A 23,882-nucleotide genomic window follows, 5' to 3' on the forward strand; every position below is an offset into this window, starting at 1 on the left:
TCCAGATTTATGGGTCCGGGGTCAGCGGTATCTCACAAGGACATAGATGTTGTTTTCCATAACTATTACCACCATTAGTCTAACTCAATCTAATTAGTTGCCTGTGTGTTTTCACACACTCTCGTAAACATGTAACCGATGAAAGCGTTTCCCTGTTCACACTTCAATGTGTTTTTTTTGACCATGTGTGGCAGCTTGAAGAAGCCTGCTGATTTGTGGCGGTATTGAAATACAGTGTGACATGTAATAGCGTTGGCTCATGTTGCCTCTTGACCCGTTTGGTCATTTGTTTTCCCCCTTCTTAGACGAAAGGGAATGCTGGACCGAGTCAGTAAGATGGTTAAGACTGCGCTCTGTCTGGCACATTCAGAAATGCTGTCTGTAAGGAACCAGGTGGGAAGTGTATAAATGATCAGACATGCTATATCCCCAACACCTTAATGCCCCTAATGGCCCTTAGTCCAGATAAATGGAGGTTGTTGCTACCATATGGCATGGTCGATAAATTAGAGATGTCGGAATTTCTTTTTTTCTTTTTAAATGAATGTTCTTTACTTTCAGTCCAGTCAGAAATAATTGAGGCATGTGATACAATTATATTATTTGTAAATACGCATTATGTTTGAAATGAAACAGTGATGTTGGAGGTTCACGTAACTGACTTCAACTTTAAGGATGTTTGTGAGTATTCACATACATATGAGATGAGCCGTGAGCACGCATTGCCCTGTTTTAGCCCCCAGTTTCAGCATTACTGTCATACTCCCTCTATTGGAATGAATGACTTCTGGTTTCCATCAATCAATCCAGCAGGACAACGATCAGAATCATACAAATAAGGTTGCGATATTTCGAGTATATTTTAGGAAAGTTAATGTTACGTCTTTCGCAATCAAGGTTTATAATTATTGCATCCCACTGTTTTGATATATATATATATATATATATATATATATATATATATATATATATATATATATATATATATATATATATATATATATATATTCCTTTATGATAAAGTACCCTAGAGGTCATAAAGTACAACAAATTAAGGAACACCCCTTTCTTGCCATGGGGTAACCTTGTTTGGCTCTTATCAGCTGTATAAATAAGTAAGGGTGCATTTGACTTGTGTAGTTGTTTCTGTTGGTAAAATATTGACGATGTTGTCTCCAGTGTCCATTAGTTGCTCGGGGGAGAGGACAGTATTATGGAGCAATTTGTGTTTCCTGGATCTGGTGCAACCTTTGCAATAAGGAGCACTGCAGCTACAGTTACCCATTAACCTAACCACTCTTTCCTGAAGCTATTTCACACTTTAGCCGCAGATTTTACACCAGTGGGATCCCACAGAACTCTGGAACAGAGTTACATTCAGGGATTAGATTTAAATGGGCTGAGCAGGATGGCAATAGGAAAAGAGGCTCACATGATACCACATTGCCACCGGTGAGAACCACTCAATCTGTCACCAAACCCACTTTGTATCATCTTGCCCGTAATCAAAAACCATGGCACCATGCCAAACTCTCTGTGCCATAATAGTAACTAAATAAATGCCAGTCGTTGATGAATATATTTTCCAAGCAAAAAAGAAAAAAATAGTATCACAATACACCCTCTAACAGAGCTGAGCAGCTTTTCTAATGTCGTTTCATTGACTGCCTTTACATCAAAGAAATATATATATATTTTAAATATACAGGAAATGGAAATTAGAGGATGTGTTTATGTACAGTGCAATACAATTAATAAAACGCGCATTAACGCACAGTTGGTCAGTAATCAGGAAAGCACATGTGCCTCCTTGTAAAAGCATGTGTCTACCTTCAGTCTGCCGTTCTCTGTCACTTGCAAGAGTCTGATCTGTGATGAAGCCCAACTTTCTCTTCAATTCAAGTGCCTTTGAGTGTCTCAAAGTGTGGAGCTGCAGGGGGGCACATGTTGATATATTTTGGGTGTAGTGGTGAGTCATCTAAAAGTGTGTGGGTCTGGAGTGAGTGAGCACAAACCTTATATAACACGAAAACAGCTACTTTGGAAACTAGGACAGGTTTTGCATCATCATTTGTGTTCATGTAACAAGTTTGAAGCTCAAAGTAAAACATATTTAGTTGGGTTTTTTTTGGGCAAAGGGATTATTATTGAAATTGCATGAGCACTTTAGCTTCAATGTTATAATTGTTCTTAGTTCATTAGACATGTAGGTTAATGGAAAATGAGTGAGTAAAAGCAAAATAATCCAACTTGTTTATTCATTACACTTGACCCATCACTGTTGTTCAGCTCGTGAGTCTTTCAGTCTGTGACATTGTTCTTTTTCTCTCTTTAAGCAAGTCGGATGGACCTGGTCATACGTTCAGCCTCTCTATAGTCATCTAACTTGACAAGAGAAGTATTGACAAACTATCATATTTGAGACTTATGAACTTTGGCAAACTCTAACAATAATAATAAAAACAGGAACATTGAATTTTTGTATTTTTAGGAATTAGTTGGTGTCACGCTAGTATGATAGCGTTTGTCTAACCAACCAACCTGATTTACACTAATGAATAGTATAATGTAGCATATCAACATAATTAAACAGTATATGTTATGGCCACGACTCCATCTGCTTCTATTAATACGTCATTTGAAAGATTGAAATCTCCTCTCAAACCCTGAACCTAACCCTTATCGATATTACCGTCTTGAATACATCCAAGTTCTCAGCACATGGCGCTCCTGGCTCTCCTGACTTGTAAACATTACAATTTTTTTTTAATACAGACACACACATCATCAGTCATGACCGCATTTTATTGATGGCTTTAGAGAAATATTATTACATTATAAATATTAATTATAGTAAAGATGTTACCTTTTCTGAGGCGGCTAACTCTGGGATCCACTAAGGTCAGGTGTTATCCATTTATAATACTCTAACTTTTGCCAAAAGGCTGCAATACCTGACTTACAGCAGTCATTGCCACATTGTTGTGTGTGTTTAGGTTGCGTTTGTGCTAAATAGAGCCATTTTTGCAAAGACAAGGCCATACGATGGCATCCTGAATAACAAATATGTTCATGTTTCATGGCGTAGAGCGCATGGGCAAACTAAAACTAGGGGAGGGGGCCGCGAACAAGGGCGTCCTCAGGGAGTTGAAGAGGTTAATGAGATTACTCCTTTATATCTTAAAGACAACTTTGCATTCTCAATTTCCATTTCCGACATCAACTCTCGGTGCCGGCTCGAGGTAGAAAATCTATTCCTGGCCTCTGCTATCAGCCTCAACAGTACCACTATCAGGGAATGTCGGATGAATGTGTGTGTGTGTGTGTGTGTGTGTGTGTGTGTGTGTTTGTTTGTGTGTGTGTGTTATCTGGGGAGACGTGGCTAAAGAGGAGAAGAAAGTGGGACGGCGGAAACACTTAAAAAAGGGAGAGAGATGGTGAGAGAGGGGTGTAGATGCATACACGGACAGAAAGAGAAAATTATGCTGTCATGCCTGGCAGTTTGAGCCTGACAGATTAGGAATCGGGCACGCTGATGGGCCACCTAAAATACCCAGTGTGGTGAGGGAAGTGGCTTAGAAGACGTCTGTTTGTCAGCACAAGGTCAAAACCCATATTGAAGACCGATTCCTCCCCCAAGTGATCAAGTGCACCTCAGGGAGGTGGGAGGGCTCAGGTGCCTGGCTGCTGACCTTCCCTTTGAGATAGTTATTAAGTAATTAGCTGTAATTGCGCTGCTGATATCAATCTGTTCTCTCCCTTCCACTTTTCCTCTGAGTAACACAATCTGTTTTAGATCAAATCTGGAGAGTCAGAGTGTGCACTGCAGGCAAAATAAATAAAACAGTGCTCATGTGTATGGGTGCTGGTCTGGGACAGCTCAGATACAGCTGTCAAAGTCTCATCCATGTGAAGATAGCGTGGCGCTAATGTTCCTGCCTCCCTGCAGTGTGTGATTTGCCTGTTTCCCCCTTGCAGATAGTGAAGATAAAACCTCTCTCTCTCAGATTGGCTCAGTGCATTGTCCTGCACAGGCCGTGCGAATGCCTTCCATACAAAAGATCACTTTCTGAACAAAGTTAAATCTTACCATGTAATTTATCTTCACATCTGACACCCTCGCCCCTACAGCTGGCAGCTCCGGTTTCCACAGTCTCAGATGTTGTGTGCAAAATAATGAGTTTTTAATTTAGTTTAGAATGATCTCCGCACGAAATGAAAGCTAGATCCTGATACGTTGTTTTTAGCTATAACATTATGAAACTCAAAGTGTCCTAATTGTTTTTATTTTACGAGTGTGTTATTTCAATGGCAAGGCTCCACAGAGAAATCCCTGGTTGCTCATCACTCCATAGCATAGCCAACCCATTCTGTCCACCAGCTTTGAGGAGGATTTCTCACTTACACTGGGGTTTGCTGGAGCACTTTCTCTTTTCCCCCCTTTTGGTGTATTTGTCAATTTGGGGGTTCTGCCGAGCAGCTGTTGGAAAAGTTGCAGAGTTCTCTTGCTTTTTTATTATTTGGGTAATTTGCACTAATATTTGAGCAGCCGGTGATGCCTGCATCTACAAAAAGATTACTGTAGGGACGAGTGGAGCCACCCTGAAACTCATGTTGTACCAATGGGCTTACACTTATACACATGGACATACTATAATGGGATTTCCCATGTATAGGATGGATGTTGGGGGGTCATTTTTTTAAATCACTTTGAAAGACGTTTTACTGTATGTTTTGTTTTAAGGCTTAAGAAAGCACTCTTATTTGGTATTTATTACATTAAGTGAACAGGAAAGTATGCAGTAATTGCTGATGAAGGGGTTTTATTTGAGATTTTTTCAGGTTTCCTGAACAGTCTCTTGAACCACAGGGCTCCCCTTGGCAATCAAGTTTGACCACCTGTCGCAGTGCCGCAGGGTGTGGACGGTGTGTTTACTTTCAGTACTATATGCTTGAGTTGAATGTAATTCTAACTCTCTATGAAGGCACAATATTATACAAATAGCACCGGTTACGCTAGGGTTGTACCCTAATTACTGCTCAAGGGCAATGAAGTATTTAGAAACAAAAGAAGTAAAATGATGGGAGGTGAGAAGGGAGTTGTACGGCCACTGGCTAGAAAGTCACAACTGGGATTGATTGGTATTTGTAAGCATGGCGGCAGTGACAGATGGTAAAATGCAATGCTTGCTTTGGACAGAGATGGGGGAGAGTGCGAGTGAGGTAAGAGTGGAGAGAGAGGGGGGATATGAAAGGAAGGAGAGGAGGTTCGAAGGAGGAGTTGTGGAAATCATTGCTACGTCACCTTGTACACCAAAATAGCTCCGATGTTGCCGACCACTGTCAGGGAAGACTCCAGTGAGGTGTCCCTTACTGTACCCTACAGATGCTCATGAATAGAACGAATTAGTAGCATGCCGAAAATGTCACGGTCCATTTTATGTTTATATTTGGACCCGTAGAATTTCATAAAGAAGAATTATGGATCTCAGCAGCAACTAGTTAAACCATGTTTTACTGTCTACACCCAGGCAGCAGCTATAAATAACTACTTCAGTGCAGCATGAAAAATGGCTGGTCAGACTCAGTTGTCAAAGCCAATACAATCCCTCCCCCACTCCTCATATTACTTCACCTCTGAGTCTTGTGATGCTCCCTGTGCTTAAATCACTACCTGGGACATATTTCTTTCTCTAGTCCAATTTAAACAACACTAACTTTCTTATTTTTTACACCTGATTTGGCTCACCTTTTTTTCCTGTACTTATCCCTCTTATGTAGTTCCAGCGCCCTCAGCTTTTTGAGTGACGGGAAAATGAAGGCTCTGTTCTTTTGTCAAACTTGTGACAGGAGCTATAGCTGCTGTAGGTTTAGGCTTTCCTTTCAGCCTGTGCGGTCGCCATCCTGCTCTTTGCCGGCAGCAGCTTTGACAAGCCAGATGGTTCTATGATGTCATTCTGTCCAAAGTCCAAGAAAACCGCCCGGCGACACAGTCACCTGGCCCCCAGCGCTCAGCACCCGGTTTGACACTCAATGTCAGCGGATCCCAGGTAACTTCAGGGCGTTAAAAACTAACCACAGAACACCTGATACGTCAGAAAAGAGATGGTGTTGCAATGTGTTGTTTACATTTCAAAGCTTTGCCGGTTTTATTTGAGAAAACTGCTTACTGAGCACGGTTTAGTCCAGGCAAGAAAAATATGAATTGTGTTCTTTACGCTGAACTTTCTTCTTGAGTTTAGTTTCTTTGACTGAGGTTTGTCATTAAGCTCAGAGGGATATTTTACGTCTTAGCAGATGCCCCAAACAGGTGTCACTCTAAAGTCCTCTTGTGGGCAGTATGTCAGCAGAGCTCTAAAAACTAATTGCAGATTTCCTGCTAGGGGACCTATTTTTTGGAATGCTTTTAAAGTTTCACAGTCGAGCGGCAGCTGTCAAGTCAGAAGGTGCCTTTTGACATGTATGTTTCTCCGTGACCCCAATATCCTGTGTTACGCTCTCCTAATGGTTGAAACAAGATCACCTACAGCTACCATGTGTGTGTGAGAGGGAAATGGAGAAAACCGTTTTTCCAGCGCAGCTCTCTCAGGGTTTACTTTCCTGTTTCTGGGTCTAACATGTTGTGTGTGTGACTCAGTCCGTGACTTATGCCAGGCATGTAAACTTAAAGGTTTATTTGACAGCGATAGGCCTAGGCCGGGAACATGCGATTCTAGTCACCTCACAAACTCAAGTTTATCTTTTGATACTACTTCGTAAAACCCTGTGACTGATCCCGGCCATAAATCTGGCCATTTTACAAGCATCAGCAGAGAAACACGCTATGAATCAAAGTGATGTCTCGCTGTGGATGCGACACCCTGATGGTGGTCATGAGTGGCCAGACCCCATGTCTCTGTGGACTGGATACCTCACCCATTGCTAAGGCGCCGTAAATCAGGAACCACCCCCGTTTGCAACTGTGCCAAATGCGGAGCAAGGCAAGCTGACCCTGCGTCCTCAGCCATACCTCGCCCTATGAAACCATCTCTCATGGCATGATGGTGGCTATGTGTCTGATTTGTTGAAAAGTTAAATTAAGGCTTTGGAATGTCAGTAACTGTTTTCGCCATATCGGGAAGCATAAGGGTCGCATGGTCTCCACTTGATTTGTGTCTTGAGTCTGAAGTTCATGTGTAATTGTATGCATAACTCTCTCTTTCGCCTATGCATTTGTTCACTTCAATGAGCACTCAAATTATGTATAAAGAATAGGCAAAAATATATCTTCGGCACTTTCATTTCAAAGGTGAGTTCCCATAAGTAGCATCACATTATTAGTCACAGTATGTAAATCACAGCCTGCAAATGAAAGCATCTTGACTCCCTTTCTATCAGGCTGAGTGGGAACGGCTGATCAAATGATATACAGCGCCCTCCTGTGGCAGGCTGATGCATTACCATCGGACCTCCCAGAGGCCTGTTTTAGCAATATGTGGCACCACCTACTGGGCCATGAAAAAGTGTTTCGTAAGACACCGAATGTGTGTGTGTGCTTTTCCCCCTCTTCCCATGATTATACACTCTGTAGTATCCTACCACACAGTGGCAGGAAACAGCAGACCTGCTAAACAATAGAACATATTAGACCAAAAAGAAGACAAATTAAAAATGAGTGAAATCAACAAGGAGTTGCAAAGTTTAAGATGAACACCAGTGTTTCCCTTTTTTAGTTTAGAATACAACATTGTACACTCCAACACCGCTATAATGTCAAACCATTTTAGCTCCAAAAGTTCAAGTCAATCTAAATCTAAATAACTAAAATACATACGATAAAACAGTGGGATTATCATGCATTGTGCAGTAATATACATTATAATGTATTTAATGTGACTGTTGGATCTGATCTCTAGTGAGATAATTTACTGGTCTCAACTTGAAATGTTGTTGTGAAAATATAACATAATTATAATACATATATAATAAATGTATATATATATATCAATATAATATATATGGACAGACCTTGTGTTCTCATAAAAAATACCTCACTGGATTAAGGTTATGGATTATGGCAGCATATGTTGTTATTGTTATTTATTAGTTATTGATGTAGCACGACTCTTTTCTCCATGTTTGAATTAGTTCACTGCATTAGTGGCCAATAAAATAATAATAATGACAGTAATAATATATTCAGGTAATATCCCTTTAGATTATGGAATGGCACGTATGCTGTTGGCACAGGATACAAACCGGCTTGTTCTCTCTTTGCCGTCTGGGTGTGCCGCTAACAGATGGAGTGACTGTAAATCTGTCAGGGAGATACCTCCCTCAGAGTTGAATGCTTGTGTGATTATGTAAAGTATTCATTTACAGTTGCTAAAAATCTACGGATGGAGGCAGTAATGAAAAATGATTTATACCATTGTTGGTTTACATGTATTTTATTGTAAGATATTTAGATTTATGGGATTTCTGTCCGTGTACTTTGTGTTTTTGTCTGCAAGAGACTGCAACAATTCTGAGTAATTCTTAATAAAGTATCTTTGATGTAAAATAAACAAATAGACAAAAGATGAATTCGGAAATTAATTAAATTAAATTGCATTCTTATTTTTGCAATCTTTAATTGAGGTGTGATAGAACATAAAAGTGAAACAGCCCTTCTATGAAATTATATTTTAAAAAAGGAAATTAATTAAAATGTTTAGCCTTTACTAATTTACCTGTTGAAGGGCAAATTTTTATGTGAACACTGGAATAATAAATATCTTGTAGTCATTTATATGGAAGAGTCAACTGTTGGCTTATGGATCGACTTTACTGTAAATCTTTTAAGAATAATGCTAATAAAATATCCTTTTTGTAGTTTTTTGGTACCAGTAATTTCCAGTATATGAAACAATCCTTTTTATTATTTTTTGATTTGTTAAATGTTCAAAGGAAAAATAACTTCTGCACACAGTTAAATGGAGGGCAGCTTCTTGATACTTAAAAATGTTATTTGTAATTTCACAAACACAGGAAGGTCTGTTAACTTGTAAAGTGGTAGCTCACATAACACCTCTCATTTCCTTTTTTTCAAGTTAATAAAATTTCACATTAACTTGTTATTGTAGTTGTTCAAACCTATGACGAGTAATGCCAGTATACATAGATACATTAATTCATCTGGGGGATTTCACTTTTGGAATAGCTGGGGATCAATTTTTTGAAAATACAGAAGAATCACTTGTACAATTAAACATTTTTGCAGGGCTACAAAATCCACTGTGACTGAGATGAGTGTGGACGGAACATTATATTCTTTGTCTTTGTCTGTCAATCACCAGGCACTCTCAGAAAACATTAAAGGAAAGAGTCCATCAAAACCATTTTACCTCACTAAAAAAATGGCCTGTATTTGTTAGTGGCATATTGTTTGGTGTTCTTAAAAGAAAACGCAATTCAAACAGCTTTGAGAGAGGGATTTTATTTAACATGTTGCATGTATTAATACAAAACATTGGATGTGGTAGATTAATAGTAATTTTGCTGTTAGTGTTTTCTACTACTTTGAGCCAGACTGACGACTCCACATTAATCTTTATGTGGACCAAACTGCCTCCGCCGTGGAAGCAGCAGCTTCAGGATTGCACAGCAACGCCTCCAGTGAATACTTTCCTGTGGTCTACACCCGTCCTCACACACACACACACACACACACACACACACACACACACACACACACACACACACACACACACACACACACACACACACACACACACCACTTGTGACTTTTCATCACATGCGTCTCCTGCTGCCTGTCCAGTGGTCAGAAACACAGGGGAGCAGCGTGAAGACCACTAGAAGTGATGTTATGCTAATGTGCATGTGCCAGCCGTCATGTTAGTGGGTAGAGACTTACACGTCATACTCAGACAGAGGTCAGGCTGCAGACAAGCAGTGCAGAGTCGAGTGTCAGAGGTGTAGCTTGGACCTCCGCTGCCTGTCTTGTCAAGGTTGGTGTGTTTCTGCAATACGTCCAGGTGTGCTTTTCGGTATAAGCCTGTTGTTAGTGTATGTTGTGTATGTTGTGTATGTTGTGTATGTTGTGTATATTGTGTATGTTGTGTAAGAGGTGGTATGTCTTGTCAGCTGCACTGATTTGGGCGGTCGGCATTGAGGCACGATATAAGCCGTCTGTGGAGCTACGGTATGTTTGTACATCGTGGAATATTGTGTTGGATGTTTCAGTGGACTCTGTCGCTGGACTGGACTTGGATCCTTCCTCTAATTTGTTACTTCCTCCACTGAGGCGCTGTGAACGGATTGGGCCCATGTGGCGTTTTGTTATGACTAGGGAGCGGCCTCAGATCTTTGTGAAAGTGTGTGTGTGTGTGTGTGTGTGTGTGTGTGTGTGTGTGTGCGTGTGCGTGTGTGTGTATGTCTTTGCGAGGACAATGTGGCTTAAAACAGAATACATTTGTTTTTCAAAGTTGTTTTGATACAATGTACATATTTGATGCAGTTTTCTTAAAGTGCCATTATAACTTTTATATTGTGTTGGAAGGCCGCTGGGTAAAGAATTTGTTGAGATGTGCACAAAGAGACCTTTCAGATTAGTTGAAATATTTTTGCAATATTTAGCTCTTTTTAGTTTTAAAATTGAAAGTTGTGGCTTTTTATTGATATCAATGTCAGCTGTTTATATTCCTGATAATTTCTTTTTTGCAAACTGAATGATGCAGCATTGGGTCACTTCTGTAGTAATTGACCAGTAAATTGTTACCAATAAATGTTCACATTTAATTGTTACCTTTAGTCGGTTGATTGTGGAGTCTGGCTTCCGGAGTATTTCTCCATGATATTTGACTGTTTGCTGAAATAAATTACACTTTGAGGTTTGTTTTAACAAATGTATCCGTAGACCGGACGGTGAACAGTCTACACATAATTCAGTTTAAAAGGTATACTTTCCCATGTTCATGTAGTGGATACTTGGTCAAAGTAAGAAAGAAAAGTCTGGATCGGCAGAATTACGAGAGTGGGTCAAATAAAATGGGACAAATTAGAAAGAATACAATTTCACTCAGGTCAAATGGCCAGAAAAGAAAGATGTATTTATAGATAAGTTGACTTGATTTGACCTGTAGTATGTTTCTGTCAAAGCCTCATGCAGGTTAAAGCATTGTGAGCTGAGAAAGTACACATTCTGCTACTCCATTCTCATGTTTGTCATACATTCACTACAATAATACAAATACTGCACATTTTCCAAACTGATGCTGTTCTTCATGCATTGCGTACATTCTCGCTTTTAAAATGTGAATCAATACAGAAATTAGTTTTTGTGCAGAAGTATTTAAATGACCACATGAAGCTATTCTTAAGACCGCGCTAATAAGCTCTGCCAGAACATGGCGTTGACTGTGAGAGGCGATTTTCAGCTGCCAGGGGTTCAGTCTCGAGGAGCAACAGTAACACATGGAGAACAGACCGGCTTTTTATTTGAAACATGTAAAACATAGATAGGTCAAGAAATCACAGCCAAGAATGAGATCTGTATATTATATTCTGATCTCATACATAATGTCATGAAATATTGGCCACGGTTGTGTAACAGGTTTTAAAATAATGAGAACTAACAGTAGATATACCTTGGTCCAAGCTCTCTGGTACAACTTAGAAGTTTGTGGAACTTTCCAGAAAAGGTTTCTAAAAGTATTTTAGAAAGTTAACATTTCTAATGTTTTTTTTAAAGACATTTGTCTTCTTAGTTTAAGTTTTTGACAACAAAAAGTGTAGATTATCCATAAATAACATATGTCCAAATGCAGAGACCAAACAATGCTCTGATGTTGTCAGTTTTGCCCAATTTCTGAATCACTTGAGTTCTTCAATTTGTCATTAATCAGAAAGAACAACTAATTAATGCATAGGGTTATATGTTCATATATACATTATAAGTACTACACACATCTGGTTAATCTCTCTGGTACTCTTTGATTACAAATATTCTACTAATGCTTTATAACTTGCATTTTTATAAATTTGTATTATAAATGAATGCAAATAACAAAAGATAGATATTCAACAGCCGTTATAGTAGGAATGTGTCCAGGCGGTGTGGCTGTGTCCACTATTGAAAAATAGCGTATCATTTTATTTACAAGCTTTTCTCTCTGGCCATCCATCTTGAGACCTATTGTCTCTTTCTTCATCACAAGATTGGTCCAAAGTGTCTAACTCGCACACTGTGCCAGTAGCCCAGGAGTCCATATTAGTCTATTAAGGACGTGTGTGTCAGGAGGGCCGAGGGCAGCTCCAGTATTTATAGCACTGAGTCATCAGCTGGAATGGCATAAGTATATCTCTCCATCAGCAGCATGCATGCTCACTTAAGAGTGTGGACAATCGGCAGTGAAATTAAAAACGGTCAATTGTCCAAAAGTGAGTCAGTGGGTCTGTTTTATGTTTTTGTTATTGTATGTATCGCAGAAACATGTGTGAAATTGGGTGGAGCGGCAGTAATGGATGTGATTAAATAGTTTAGAAATATATAGCAGCAGCTTAGTGGATTTTTATCCACTGTTTCTCTAAAATATTTATATTTTTATATTTTTTATTTTGTCCCGTTAGTTTTGAGTTTTGTTGAGTTTTCATTTTCAATTTCAGGGACTTGATTTCAGGACCATATGTTGACAGCACGATAATTTGTAGCTCAGTATAGCTTCGTTGTTATATGATGAGTTTATGAAGTGGCAATGTAATCGCAAAAACACATCACAACTACATAAGCCAGTAGGAAGACAGACCTGGAGGCGATAATCCTCTGCAAGATTCAGTTTCATAAATACATATTTACAAATGTCTCTTCTTCTTCTCCTGTATTTAAAAAGGATAAATGCAAACAAAGTGGCTGGCAAATCTTGTTCTCGTTCAAGTTAGGATTTCACCACGTCTCATCAAATTAGCCTGTCACCTTTTAGCAGGGTTGGTCGCAGCACTTTCTAGATAGGGGCCGTGTCAGGTGCTCAACATAGATGATGTGATGAATAGTTGAGTCGCCTAAGTTTAGACAGCTCGTGAGAGCATTCATCAGAAAAGGACAGGCCAGTCAAACAGGGTCACAGCACCAGTTGGAGACGTGGTTCTAAGTGGTTCTATTAACAGTTTGGGTTGTAAGAACCTGGAGTACGGAACAGTATAGCAGTAGGAAAATGGGTGCTTCAGCAGCCAACCTATTGATATCTGAACCGTGCTTTATACAGCTGTCTTATACTTCAACTATCTTCATCCGAGAAATTTCAATTATGTTGCAACACCCCGGTCCATGGTAGATGTGGCGTGACCTCTCTGTGGAAGGAGAAGTCCATCATGTTCTATATGTTGGTTAGAATTCATTGAAACAATGTATGAACTACGTTTGTTATAGTGACCTTAAAAGAGCTGTTGTAGAGATCGCAGTATTCATTTATTTCCTGCTAGCTTACGTTTGCATTGCTGTATTTGTATGTGATAGCTGCTGTCTACTTATTTCTGCGGTCAGAGAAGAACTTCAGGAGGAATTTTCTCTCTCGGAGTTCAGTGACCTCGGAGGGGATTTTACTCGTCAGTAATCTGGACAATCATATCTGAAATCAGGAGACAGACAAAGGTTGAGAAGCCTAGGATATACACACTTTTGGTTGATGATAACTTACCACAGCATGTGTACAGAAAAGACACTATGGAATCATAAAATATGAGATATTCTTGGCACATTGTTCTGCATCCCAGCTGACATCGCCATCTTTCAGCAACTGTCATGTGCCACATAACGTAAAGAAAATATATTTGCTTCGCATTGTTAGGTGAGAGAACAGTAACCGTCTGTGTAATACCTCTTGGCACTGATTATTTCCTTTGGTTTATCCTAAACCCAGCCATGCTGACAGCCAGCTGACGGCTGTGCCCAACTCCATCCCATCTGTTGGCTGATTCGCCTTATTGGGGGGAACACAATTGTGTGACTGTGGGGATCATAGCTGCTCGTTATTATAGCCTCATGTAATGTTCATTAACCATTTCCAACATCACAAAAGTGATCAATGTTTTTGTGTTGGATAGTAAGACAGAATGTGCTACTTTAGATACCAGTAACATTTTAAATTGCTCTTCTATGCCGGCTTTCTCACCCAGTAATTGAAAATTGAAAACCACCCTCCACTAATTTGCTTGGTAGATAGTATTACGTGTATCTAATTTGTGTTTAAAATGTCTAATAGACAACCACAAATACTTCCATATCCTGTTCAACCAGTAGTTACTGTATCTTGAAAAACAAATGTGAGTTCCGAAATACACATTCATGACTTGTGTTGCTGGCACCAACAGACCTCAGTCTTATTGGCTCCTGCTGGCATTGTTTCTGTATTCATGATCCCTCCAGTTTACATTGGCTGGAGTCATGCAACTTGTTGCGGTATATCAAACTTGAGTTGCAGTCCATGCAGTTCATTGACACAAACATTCGCGGTTGCCTCCTCAGCTATTCTGTGAGATCTAACAAGGTGAGTGAATTTGTCCTGTGAGATTCCTGGGGTATGTGATGTTTATTTTTTGTTCCCCCCTAGCATCAGTACGGTGCCTGTGGACAACGGCGATAAGAAGTGCTTCCAGGTCAGTGCAGGCGGTGTGCAGACGGGGCCTCAGCAGCAGAACCAGCAGCTCCTCCTGACCCCAGCCAGCCTCCAGCTCGCTCAGCTCCAGGCTCAGCTCACCCTCCATCGCCTGAAACTGGCTCAGGCTGGCAATTCAGCCACTGCTGCCACTGTTCTCAATCACGTTCTTTCCAATGTCGCCATGTCCCAACCCCTGTTCAATCAACTACGGACCACTATGGTTGGGAACCCTCAGGGTGCCTTCCCCACAGGGGTGCTAGGTTTTTCCTCTTCAGATTCAGCGTTGGGGGCCTTGGTTGGGGGGGGATTCAACCGAAACCCAAGGAATGTGAGACTGAACCAGGGGGTTGGGGGAGGGGGGGCAGTGGGCCAACAGGGTGCGGAGTATGGTAAAACATCAGCGTCAACTTACCCTTCTGATACTGACAGGCGTGTTCAGTACAACTTAGTTGGTGGAACATCTGGAGCGTCAGCCACAGCTGGTGATGGACAGTACACAGTGGTTAACACTCAGACAAAAAACATGAACAATGTTGGTTTTCAGAGAGATTTCTATGGGCGTGATGTGCTGGGACAACAAGCTGGGTTTAGTGTCAATGAGCAGAACTTGAATGTTTATAACCCCACTGGGCATAAGGAGCAATGGAAAGGCCCCGCTAACTTGAGTCACACTGGAGGGTTGGATAGGGTTTCTAATGTTGCCAGTGTGTGGACAGCAGCTGGACAGCCAATTCGGTCCAGAACGGAACTGTATAACCCAGAGGAGCCAACCCCTGACCCCAAGTTCAATGCCAGTAGTGGGGTTTCCTCTTTTGCTTCAAGTGGCTCGCAGGGGTTTGGGGGGTACCAGCCTCTGCATGGAAACGAGGAAAGCCTATCTTCAGGTACCAGGACACTTCAGCCCTACCAAGTCAATGATTACCATGCTGTGACACCCACTCAACTGCCACATCAGTGTAGCATCTGTGACAAGAAGGTCTACAACCTCAAGGTGAGTGAACTGATCACTCAAAATATGAATGCCTGCATGTAAATGTCTATGGATTTGTTTGTTTTGTTAGCATACATGTAACTGTAATGCCTGAAACTATACAGAATGATTTACCTGCAAGTCTACATTTTTTTAGCTCACATCTTAATTGAAAATAGACAATAGGGAATTGAGAAAATGGGAAAGTTTGTCTTCAAATTAAACAAGAAGTTATGTGATTTTCCAACCACTAAAATGGGTTAATGTCCTGGCTTTGGATTAGAAAATTGGCATTTCAGCCTGAAAATAGCAAATATACTGTAGCTAAATGTTTTGATTAAAGGGGCAGCCACTAACTAACCAATCCAAGATGTTGTCTCTTTAACTGCTGTCAGCCATGAGCTTATACAAGGGGTATGTAAGACCTACCATGGGAGGGCCGACAGTGAGCTTCCAGTGTTTCCAAGCTGTCTGAGCCTATGTTTGGATGGTGTGTGTGTATGTGTGTGTTTTAGGACTGGGACCAGCATGTGAAGGGAAAACTACACCTGCAGAACCGTACCTTGTACACAAACGAAAGGTGAGTTATTTGCAACTCCAAAATGTATTGGACAGCGTTCAAAGTAGGTTGTGATTGTAACAACTAGAAGTTTGTTTTACTGCTGAGTGACAATTTGAGATGGTCACAAAGCTAGGGGCGTCCCGCGGGCCATTTTGTTTTGAGTTGATTTTCAAACAATTATAGGTGAAAATGTTTACCTTTTATAATGAACCTTGACCGTAGTTGGGTTATTTCCACATACGCTTACCGGCTGTGTTAATGTGTGTTTGTTGTAGTTTTAGCACGATGCTGATCAGTTCAGAGCATTTGAAGCATTTGATTTTGATTTTCCTTGCTCTATATACTGTACAGCTGTCTTGATGTTTGTATGAATATGAGCCCTGTCACGAGATATGAGTGAGCAAGGCAGGGGAGAGGCAGCTAAACTCAGCCTTCTCTGATTGTTGCAGTGTGCCGGTGCTATCGGCTGGAGCGGTTCACTACGCTGTCGGCAAGTCTTCTGATGGAGGTCTGAACCACGGAGGGACGAACTCCATGGTCTACTCGGCTGCAAGTCAAGGTAGGGTAACCCATATGTCACCACAACCGTCCTCCGTTTGTTAGCAATGTTAGAGTGATGTTTATCTCAATGCTGGAATATGTGAAACAGAGTGATAGATGGAGGTCAGGAAGTATTTTTAGAATTACGTGAAGACAGGAGGCATCATGTTTTTATAACTTGACTCAGTTTATTCTGATACATTGATGTCTGTTGAATACAAATCTGAAATATGGTGGACCACAACACTAAGCCAAACTTTAATATGCAGTTGTTGGTGCACATATTATAACTGCAAATCCATAAAGCTGATGTCACTTGTCCAATGCATTTCAGCACAGAAACAAATTGAGCACCAGTTTTCTACCATATCGACAGTATCTGTTCTCCCTATTTCTATATCCCTTTCTATATCTTATCACTTATGGATAATGTCTTAAAGGCAAACCAGCTGTGGTTGGCTGCAGGCAGCTTGAGAGAGCCTTTGCACCGAACCCTTTGAGCAGCCTTAAGTTAGAGAGATTGTCTCTTCACTCAGACAGCCGTTGTTTACTGGTGCATAATATGTTAACTTTTGTTGAACTTTTGCTCAGAGTTTAGAAAAGTTGGGGAACAATAGCTGCAAATAAGAAGGACAATTTTTGTCTTATTTTGAGCTACAGTATTTGTAGTAAGCCATGGCCCAATGATGAGAAATCAAGCCTTATCGTTATAATTACAGCACATTTAACTAGTTGTAAGTTAAAAAAATTATGTATTTAGAATTTAGAAATAAGCCTTGATTTGATCATCATACTTCCCAGTTTTAGCACTGATGTATGTTTTGTGTCAACCCAGTGTTTTAAAATAATACAAAAAATAATACAAATAAAAAGACAAAATTATAATAATGATTTGAATGATTCACTTTGTAAATAGTATTTATAACAATGCATGTCAACAAATAACTGTATCCCACACTTGGTCGACTATATGCAGAGGTTATTAAATCCAAATTTCTAATTGTTTCCACAGATGCATCTACAGGAGCCAATGCATCATACTTGCCAGTTGCAGCCATGAAGACTTATCCCACGTCAGACACAGGATTCGTCTCACACCAGACAGAGTCAAAGGTCAGACAAATGTATGTTTTATTTCTCAAGATTTATTATAGTTTGCCCGTAACAAATAAATCACAGGTTGTGACCGGCTTTGAAGAATGCTCGTGAAAAGGACCAGCTGTCATCCTTGAATATGAACACGGCTATTGCTTGATTATATCTTGTTTCACGTAAATTGATTGATGGCGATTAATATTTGACTCTAACAATGACTGCTGCAATAATAGACTCAGAGGACACTGGCCAACTTCCATTGGTGTTTGTTACCAGTAAGATGACATTACATTGAATCTCTAGTTGCGTCTACTCTCCTATATATTTCCTTTCTTCTGTGTTTCTTAAAATGATGTGTTGCTCAGCAGCAGGAAAAACTCTACAAAGTGTGTAATGGATTGAGCCAGAAGGTGTTTGCTTAATTAATAGACACGGATCTTCTTGTTGACAGTTGCTGGGGCTCAACAGCAGGCTTTGTCTTGGCTGGACAACTCTTTTTCACTCTGTCGTTAAAATGTTGGGATATAAACTAAATAATGTCCTTATTTTTCCTAATAATTATTAGGATAATTATTATTCAGCCCCTGGATACAATTTAAGCTGTTAAATGTGTTTATATGACAAAAAGGTGTGTTTTGAGGGTGTTGTTATATAGAAGTGGACATTTATGAATTCATATTCAAATATTGTTCATACTTTGGGATTTTCTAAATGTGTTGTATTATCATACTTGTTATTGTTACTTAAATTAACAGATTCATTGGTTCCATTTTAGACGGGGGGGACATACGTTTCACATTTGTAAGTGCATCCTACTGTAAAACTTTAGACCGGACACAACTCAGCAGTGTCTTGAATTAAATGCATGTCAAAACAGAAACTGTTTCATGTTAACTAAAGCAGCTGTCCACATAAGCCGTGCGCAGGCAAATGTTCCAACTGCAGCGGACACGTACTGTTAAGAACTAAATGAAAGTGATTATTTGCACTTCAGAAATAATTTGTACTCTACTCACACATGTGACAAAGCCATAATGCAATCACTTTGACTGAATGTAGCTCTTATGGGTGCTGATTCAGGATTTGAATAGGCTGCTGAAGGGCAGCTGCAGTGACGCTTGTATGGCATGTTGTGATAAAAAGAGGGAAAAAAGAAAATGAGCATTAGTCCAGAATGTTTTATCAATATTGACAGAAGTTAATTTAACAATCAAAAGACTATTCATTTGTATGAATATTTATTTTAGTGCTAAGCCACATCAGTCTGTCAACTTACTTAAATTTAAAACGTTGATTACAGTGGAGGGTGCAAATATAATACATTGTATAATGTGTCAATAATAATAAGAAAAGCTCATGTTAATCCCATCACTATGCTTTTGGCTACAATTAAATTTGAGTGTTGTTAAGAAAGGATTTGTCACTGCTTGCTGCCCCACAGTCCCCACAGCTCCTGACTGCGTTGAAAAACAGCAGCTGTTGATGGGCGTCCATCACGAAGGCAGGTGTCCTCATAAAGCACAGTGCAGCAGATGATGAGCGAGGTGAAAAGCAGCCCCAGCAAACCTGTGGAAAGCCATCTTTAGTTCCCAGCACGAGGCTTTCAACAGTCAGCGGGCATAACTTAACATACACATGCATGGACACAGATGCATACTGTACACACTGTCCATTGTGTTTTTAGTTGCAGTTCTTGGAACAAACCATACCAACCTTTACAGAAAATGTTCAGGCCATTGGCCCAAAAAATACATCAGCTCTTGAATTAAGCCACATTATACAGTACATACACTTACACTATTCACACTTACAAAAATATGTAGGATGCAGTTTTTGTATTTGCCTAACTAATATTTAATAATTAGGAATTTATATAATATTTTACAAAAAAAGGGTTTCACCAGCCGAAACGAAAACACGAAAAAAGGGAAAGGTCCGTTCTAGAGCCACTGTTTGTGCATGACCATTGGCTCAGTGAAGAGTAGATATAAATGTACATTATTATGTACATTAAAATTATATTATACATTATATATATATGTATATATATATATATATATATATATATATATATATATATATATATATATATATATATATATATATATATATATATATATATATATGCTTTTGGCTATATATATATATATATATATATATATATATATATATATATATGCTTTTGGCTACAATATTATTGAATGTGACTGTTGGATCTCATCTCTAGTGAGATAATTTACTGTCTCAACTTGAAATGTAGTAGTGAAAATATAACATAATTATAATACATATATAATAAATGTATATATATATATATATCAATATATAATATATATGGACAGACCTTGTGTTCTCATAAGAAAAACCTCACTGTACTACAATATATATATATATATATATATATATATATATATATATATATATATATATATATATATATATATATATATATATCATTACTACAGATACAGAATTAAAATAACTGGTGTAGTGAAGAGTAAGATTCCAATACACAGGACAATTTGGGCTTTGCAAAGAATTATGTTTATGATCTAAGAATAAAGATGCCATGTTGTTTAACTTACATCTCTTTCACTGTAAAACCACTTCTTCCTTTCCAAGAAACATGCATGACTCTGCATGCTGTTTCATATCAGCCATTTTCTTTCTTCATTGCCAGGGCAGCCAATTTAACAGGAGCCTGAACTCAGTAACTTGAAGGTCATTGGTCGGTTTTTGACAAAGAGTTTTATTGTAGCTGTGTGAAAATATTTATAGGCTGTGCTACATGAGCTAATGTTGGTTGCTATAAACACACACCTGTTGAAGCAGAACAGGTGGGATTTTACTGTTTTTTAAAGCCCTGTTTTGAACAGAGAGCACTCACACAAATGCACACGCACCACCACATGCAATACAAATTTGTGAATTTATTTTTCAATGTATTAAGTTTTATTTACGTATATTTATATATTAAAGTAAGTAATAAACACACATTAGCACAACCTGTAAGGAGAAGCTCACACACATGCATTAGCACATGCATACAAGCATATCTTTTCCATGCTTGCACAAACAAAGCAGTCCGAAGTTTGGACTTCAGCAGCCCAGCTTGAAGTAATACAGTAGCTTTATGTGATAAGACAACTCAAACCGAGATAAACACAGGCTTACTGCTAACTGCTGTGAGGAGCACAGACCGCAAGACCCTCTGGTCACAACCCAAAGGCAGCGGTGTAACGTTACAGACTGGTGAGAGACGGGGAAGGCGATCTGAGGAATCGGCGTGTGAGCGCCCCGTGAAGGAACGTGGGGAGAAACTGTGACACCAGACTGATCTCCCTGGGTCCTGCAACATGGATCCTGCTTTGTACAAATAAACAGACATGTCCTGTGGAGAGAGTCCAGCTAATGATAGTCAGCACGCTGTCAGTGAAAACAGGAAAGCAGTCAGTGTGAAATGGTTGTTATCCTGTACGCCATTTGGCCCTAGCTCAGTAGGTGATAGACAGTGTTGAAAGCTACAGAACATATGGCTGAACACACTCTGCATGCAAAGCCATTACCTCTGTTGACTGCAGAGTGTAGGGTGCGCATTGTCTGATTGGTAGATTTCTGGAAAAGTACATTGAAGGGAGGAAATTATGTATTTTCTCCTGTTGTCTTTGGGCTTAATACAAACCCCAAAAAGTAATATTAAGATGTGATGAAGCAAACATTATAGAGAATCGTTAATTACACAAGGTCTTTTTTTCAATCATAGTTCATTCCCAGTTCAATTAAAACTTGTTTTGGAGCTGAACAGGTTCATTCTTAATTCATCTAATCAAACTATAGTCAATGTGAGTGCATAACCTGCTTTACCATTTAAGGAGAACTTGGCAGTGTGTGTGGGGCCTCCCTGTGAGTGGAACTGACATGGCGTAACTGCCTCTGCTTTGCGGTTAACAGAAACAGCTACCGTTTAAAGCCTGAGCCAACCTTGACTGTGACATCAATGCTGTGATCAAACTGTCTGAGCTTCCAGACACAGAAAACATTTTACAGGTCAGACGTTAGTGAGTGCAGTGAGCAAGACTCTTGTTCTCTCTAATATCCCAAGGACATAAACAGCCTATTCCTGGATCTGTTTATTAACCCCGACCTGCACTGACCTTTGCGTATCGTGGTGATGGCACAGAGCTGTTGATAGAATTATAGCTCTTCTCATCTGCTGGCCAGAAATCATTCAGTTGTGGCATAGACATTCAGGGATCTGTTGTCATAATCATAGTTGTATGGATAGTTATATGGCTTTTCCATAATTTCTGAAGAGAAATAACTGCCTGAAATGTATAATATCTGCATTGTAAAAGAGTTGAGTTAGCAAAAAGTACCCTTTTAAAATAGAGTCACATAAATAATTAACTACGAGTATCATCATCATCATTAAAAAAAAATCGTATACAATCACATTTAATTTATAGACTATTTGTTATTAGTTGTTCATGTATGTTATGAATACTGATATACTTGGCTATGATTATGTTTCAACATGCATAGTAAAGTGACTTTGAGATTGTAAAAGTTTCCTCCTCCTCTGTTTACACTAACATACAGCGTATGTTAATGTTTTCCTTGTAAAAACAGAGATCCTAGCTTATGGTCCGAGGTGGTTTTAGGACCCAGTCTGTCTCGCACATGTAACTGTCTGTCAGGTCTATCAGCCAGGAGGGGAACTGGAAAACTTGCAGTGGCAGCACAAAGGTTGCAGAAATAAGACTCCAAGATATGATGCTGTGAATTTACAACCGCTTTCTGCATTGGTGTTAGGGGAACATGAGGTGTCAAACGATATGTCCAACGTCAAGTTTAATGGTGAACGAAGATAAATGAATCGGTGGCACCTGCCTTTGCATTTTTTAAGTTATAAATGTAGTAAGTAAATTATTCTGGGAAACTAATGAAAAAGGTGAAACAACTACGAAAAGGATGCATATCATTTCCTTCACATGCTCCTTCACAGCATCCTGAGTACCAGTGAAGCTCTTTAGATTATCTGTGTTAACTTCTTTGCATGGCTGTTTGGAAAGAGATGGAGGGGGACAAAGGTGGGGGTTGAGTCCATGGAGGGAAAGATTCAGGTAAAGACCAATCTGAAAAGAGAAAGAAAGGAAGACTAAACACTGTTAACAGTATCTGAAAACAAATCTATAAAAGTAAATATGATAATAATAATAATAATAATAATAATAATAATAATAATAATAATAATAATAATAATGCAAAGAAGGGTCAGAAGCAATGACAATGCAATATCTAAAACCAAAGCAGATTAAATTAGTTCCACCATCTCTGTACTGTCTCTATGCAGCCTTCTGTGTGCCTCCATGAAGAAAAATACAATTTACTGCTCATTTACCCACTTTCCTTGAAGTTAAAAAAGCAATACAAGTCGCTATAGTTGGCAGCCCAGAGGGATTTGTGTCAAATGTGTGAAATATCTGGGGCCAGTCAGCTGACAAGTCTCTAAATCCAAACAAGTAAACTTTCATTATCACGGCTGCACTACTGCCAAGTAACTATTAATAGATGGAATGAGGCGGGTTGTATTAAGGAATGAAACTGACATGACATCCTGTGTGATAGTGTTACACTAATGTTAGACAGACTAATTTCCTACAGTAGGATTGACTGATGTGCTATACAGATTGTTAAAAGAGCACACTGACACTTTTGGAAGTTGTTAGTGTTTGCCGTCAATCCCACAGTGAGATGAGAACATCAACATTGATTTAATCTCTGTTTTATTTCTGTGTATCCAGTTGAGAGTTAAGCCTCGCTTTACATAATCACTGGAAGCAGAGGGGACTGCTACCCTCATTGTGTCAAAAGTGAAGTTTTAAAGCTCCCTAGCTGTCATAGTTACATGTTATAGCTTGTATAATTACCCATGAATAAATAGAAAAGGAGACGCTCTGGTTGAAGCTGTTAGTCCTGTCCTCATTATTGGGTTGGCAGGTTTGCACAGAAAAGTTAACAACTGAACAAAACCAGATGACAAGCCCAGTATCATGGTGTAATGTTATTGTAAGCAGGATGT

The 23,882-nt window shown here is 39.3% G+C and overlaps 1 protein-coding gene across 1 annotated transcript in view; it reads left to right on the forward strand.

Moving 5' to 3' along the window:
• The window catches only part of rbm20 (RNA binding motif protein 20), a gene marked incomplete at its 5' end in the record, with an annotated part of 45,092 nt that overhangs the window by 10,934 nt on the left and 10,276 nt on the right, over nucleotides 1–23,882 (forward strand). Inside the window, 4 exons of the mRNA XM_079219210.1 lie at nucleotides 14,586–15,624; nucleotides 16,119–16,183; nucleotides 16,615–16,724; nucleotides 17,718–17,818. Coding sequence (XP_079075336.1) covers nucleotides 14,586–15,624; nucleotides 16,119–16,183; nucleotides 16,615–16,724; nucleotides 17,718–17,818 — 1,315 coding nt within the window. The remainder of the gene's footprint in view (nucleotides 1–14,585; nucleotides 15,625–16,118; nucleotides 16,184–16,614; nucleotides 16,725–17,717; nucleotides 17,819–23,882) is intronic.

The sequence above is a fragment of the Taurulus bubalis genome (assembly GCF_910589615.1).
Source record: "Taurulus bubalis genome assembly, chromosome: 6".
NCBI lineage: Eukaryota > Metazoa > Chordata > Actinopteri > Perciformes > Cottidae > Taurulus > Taurulus bubalis.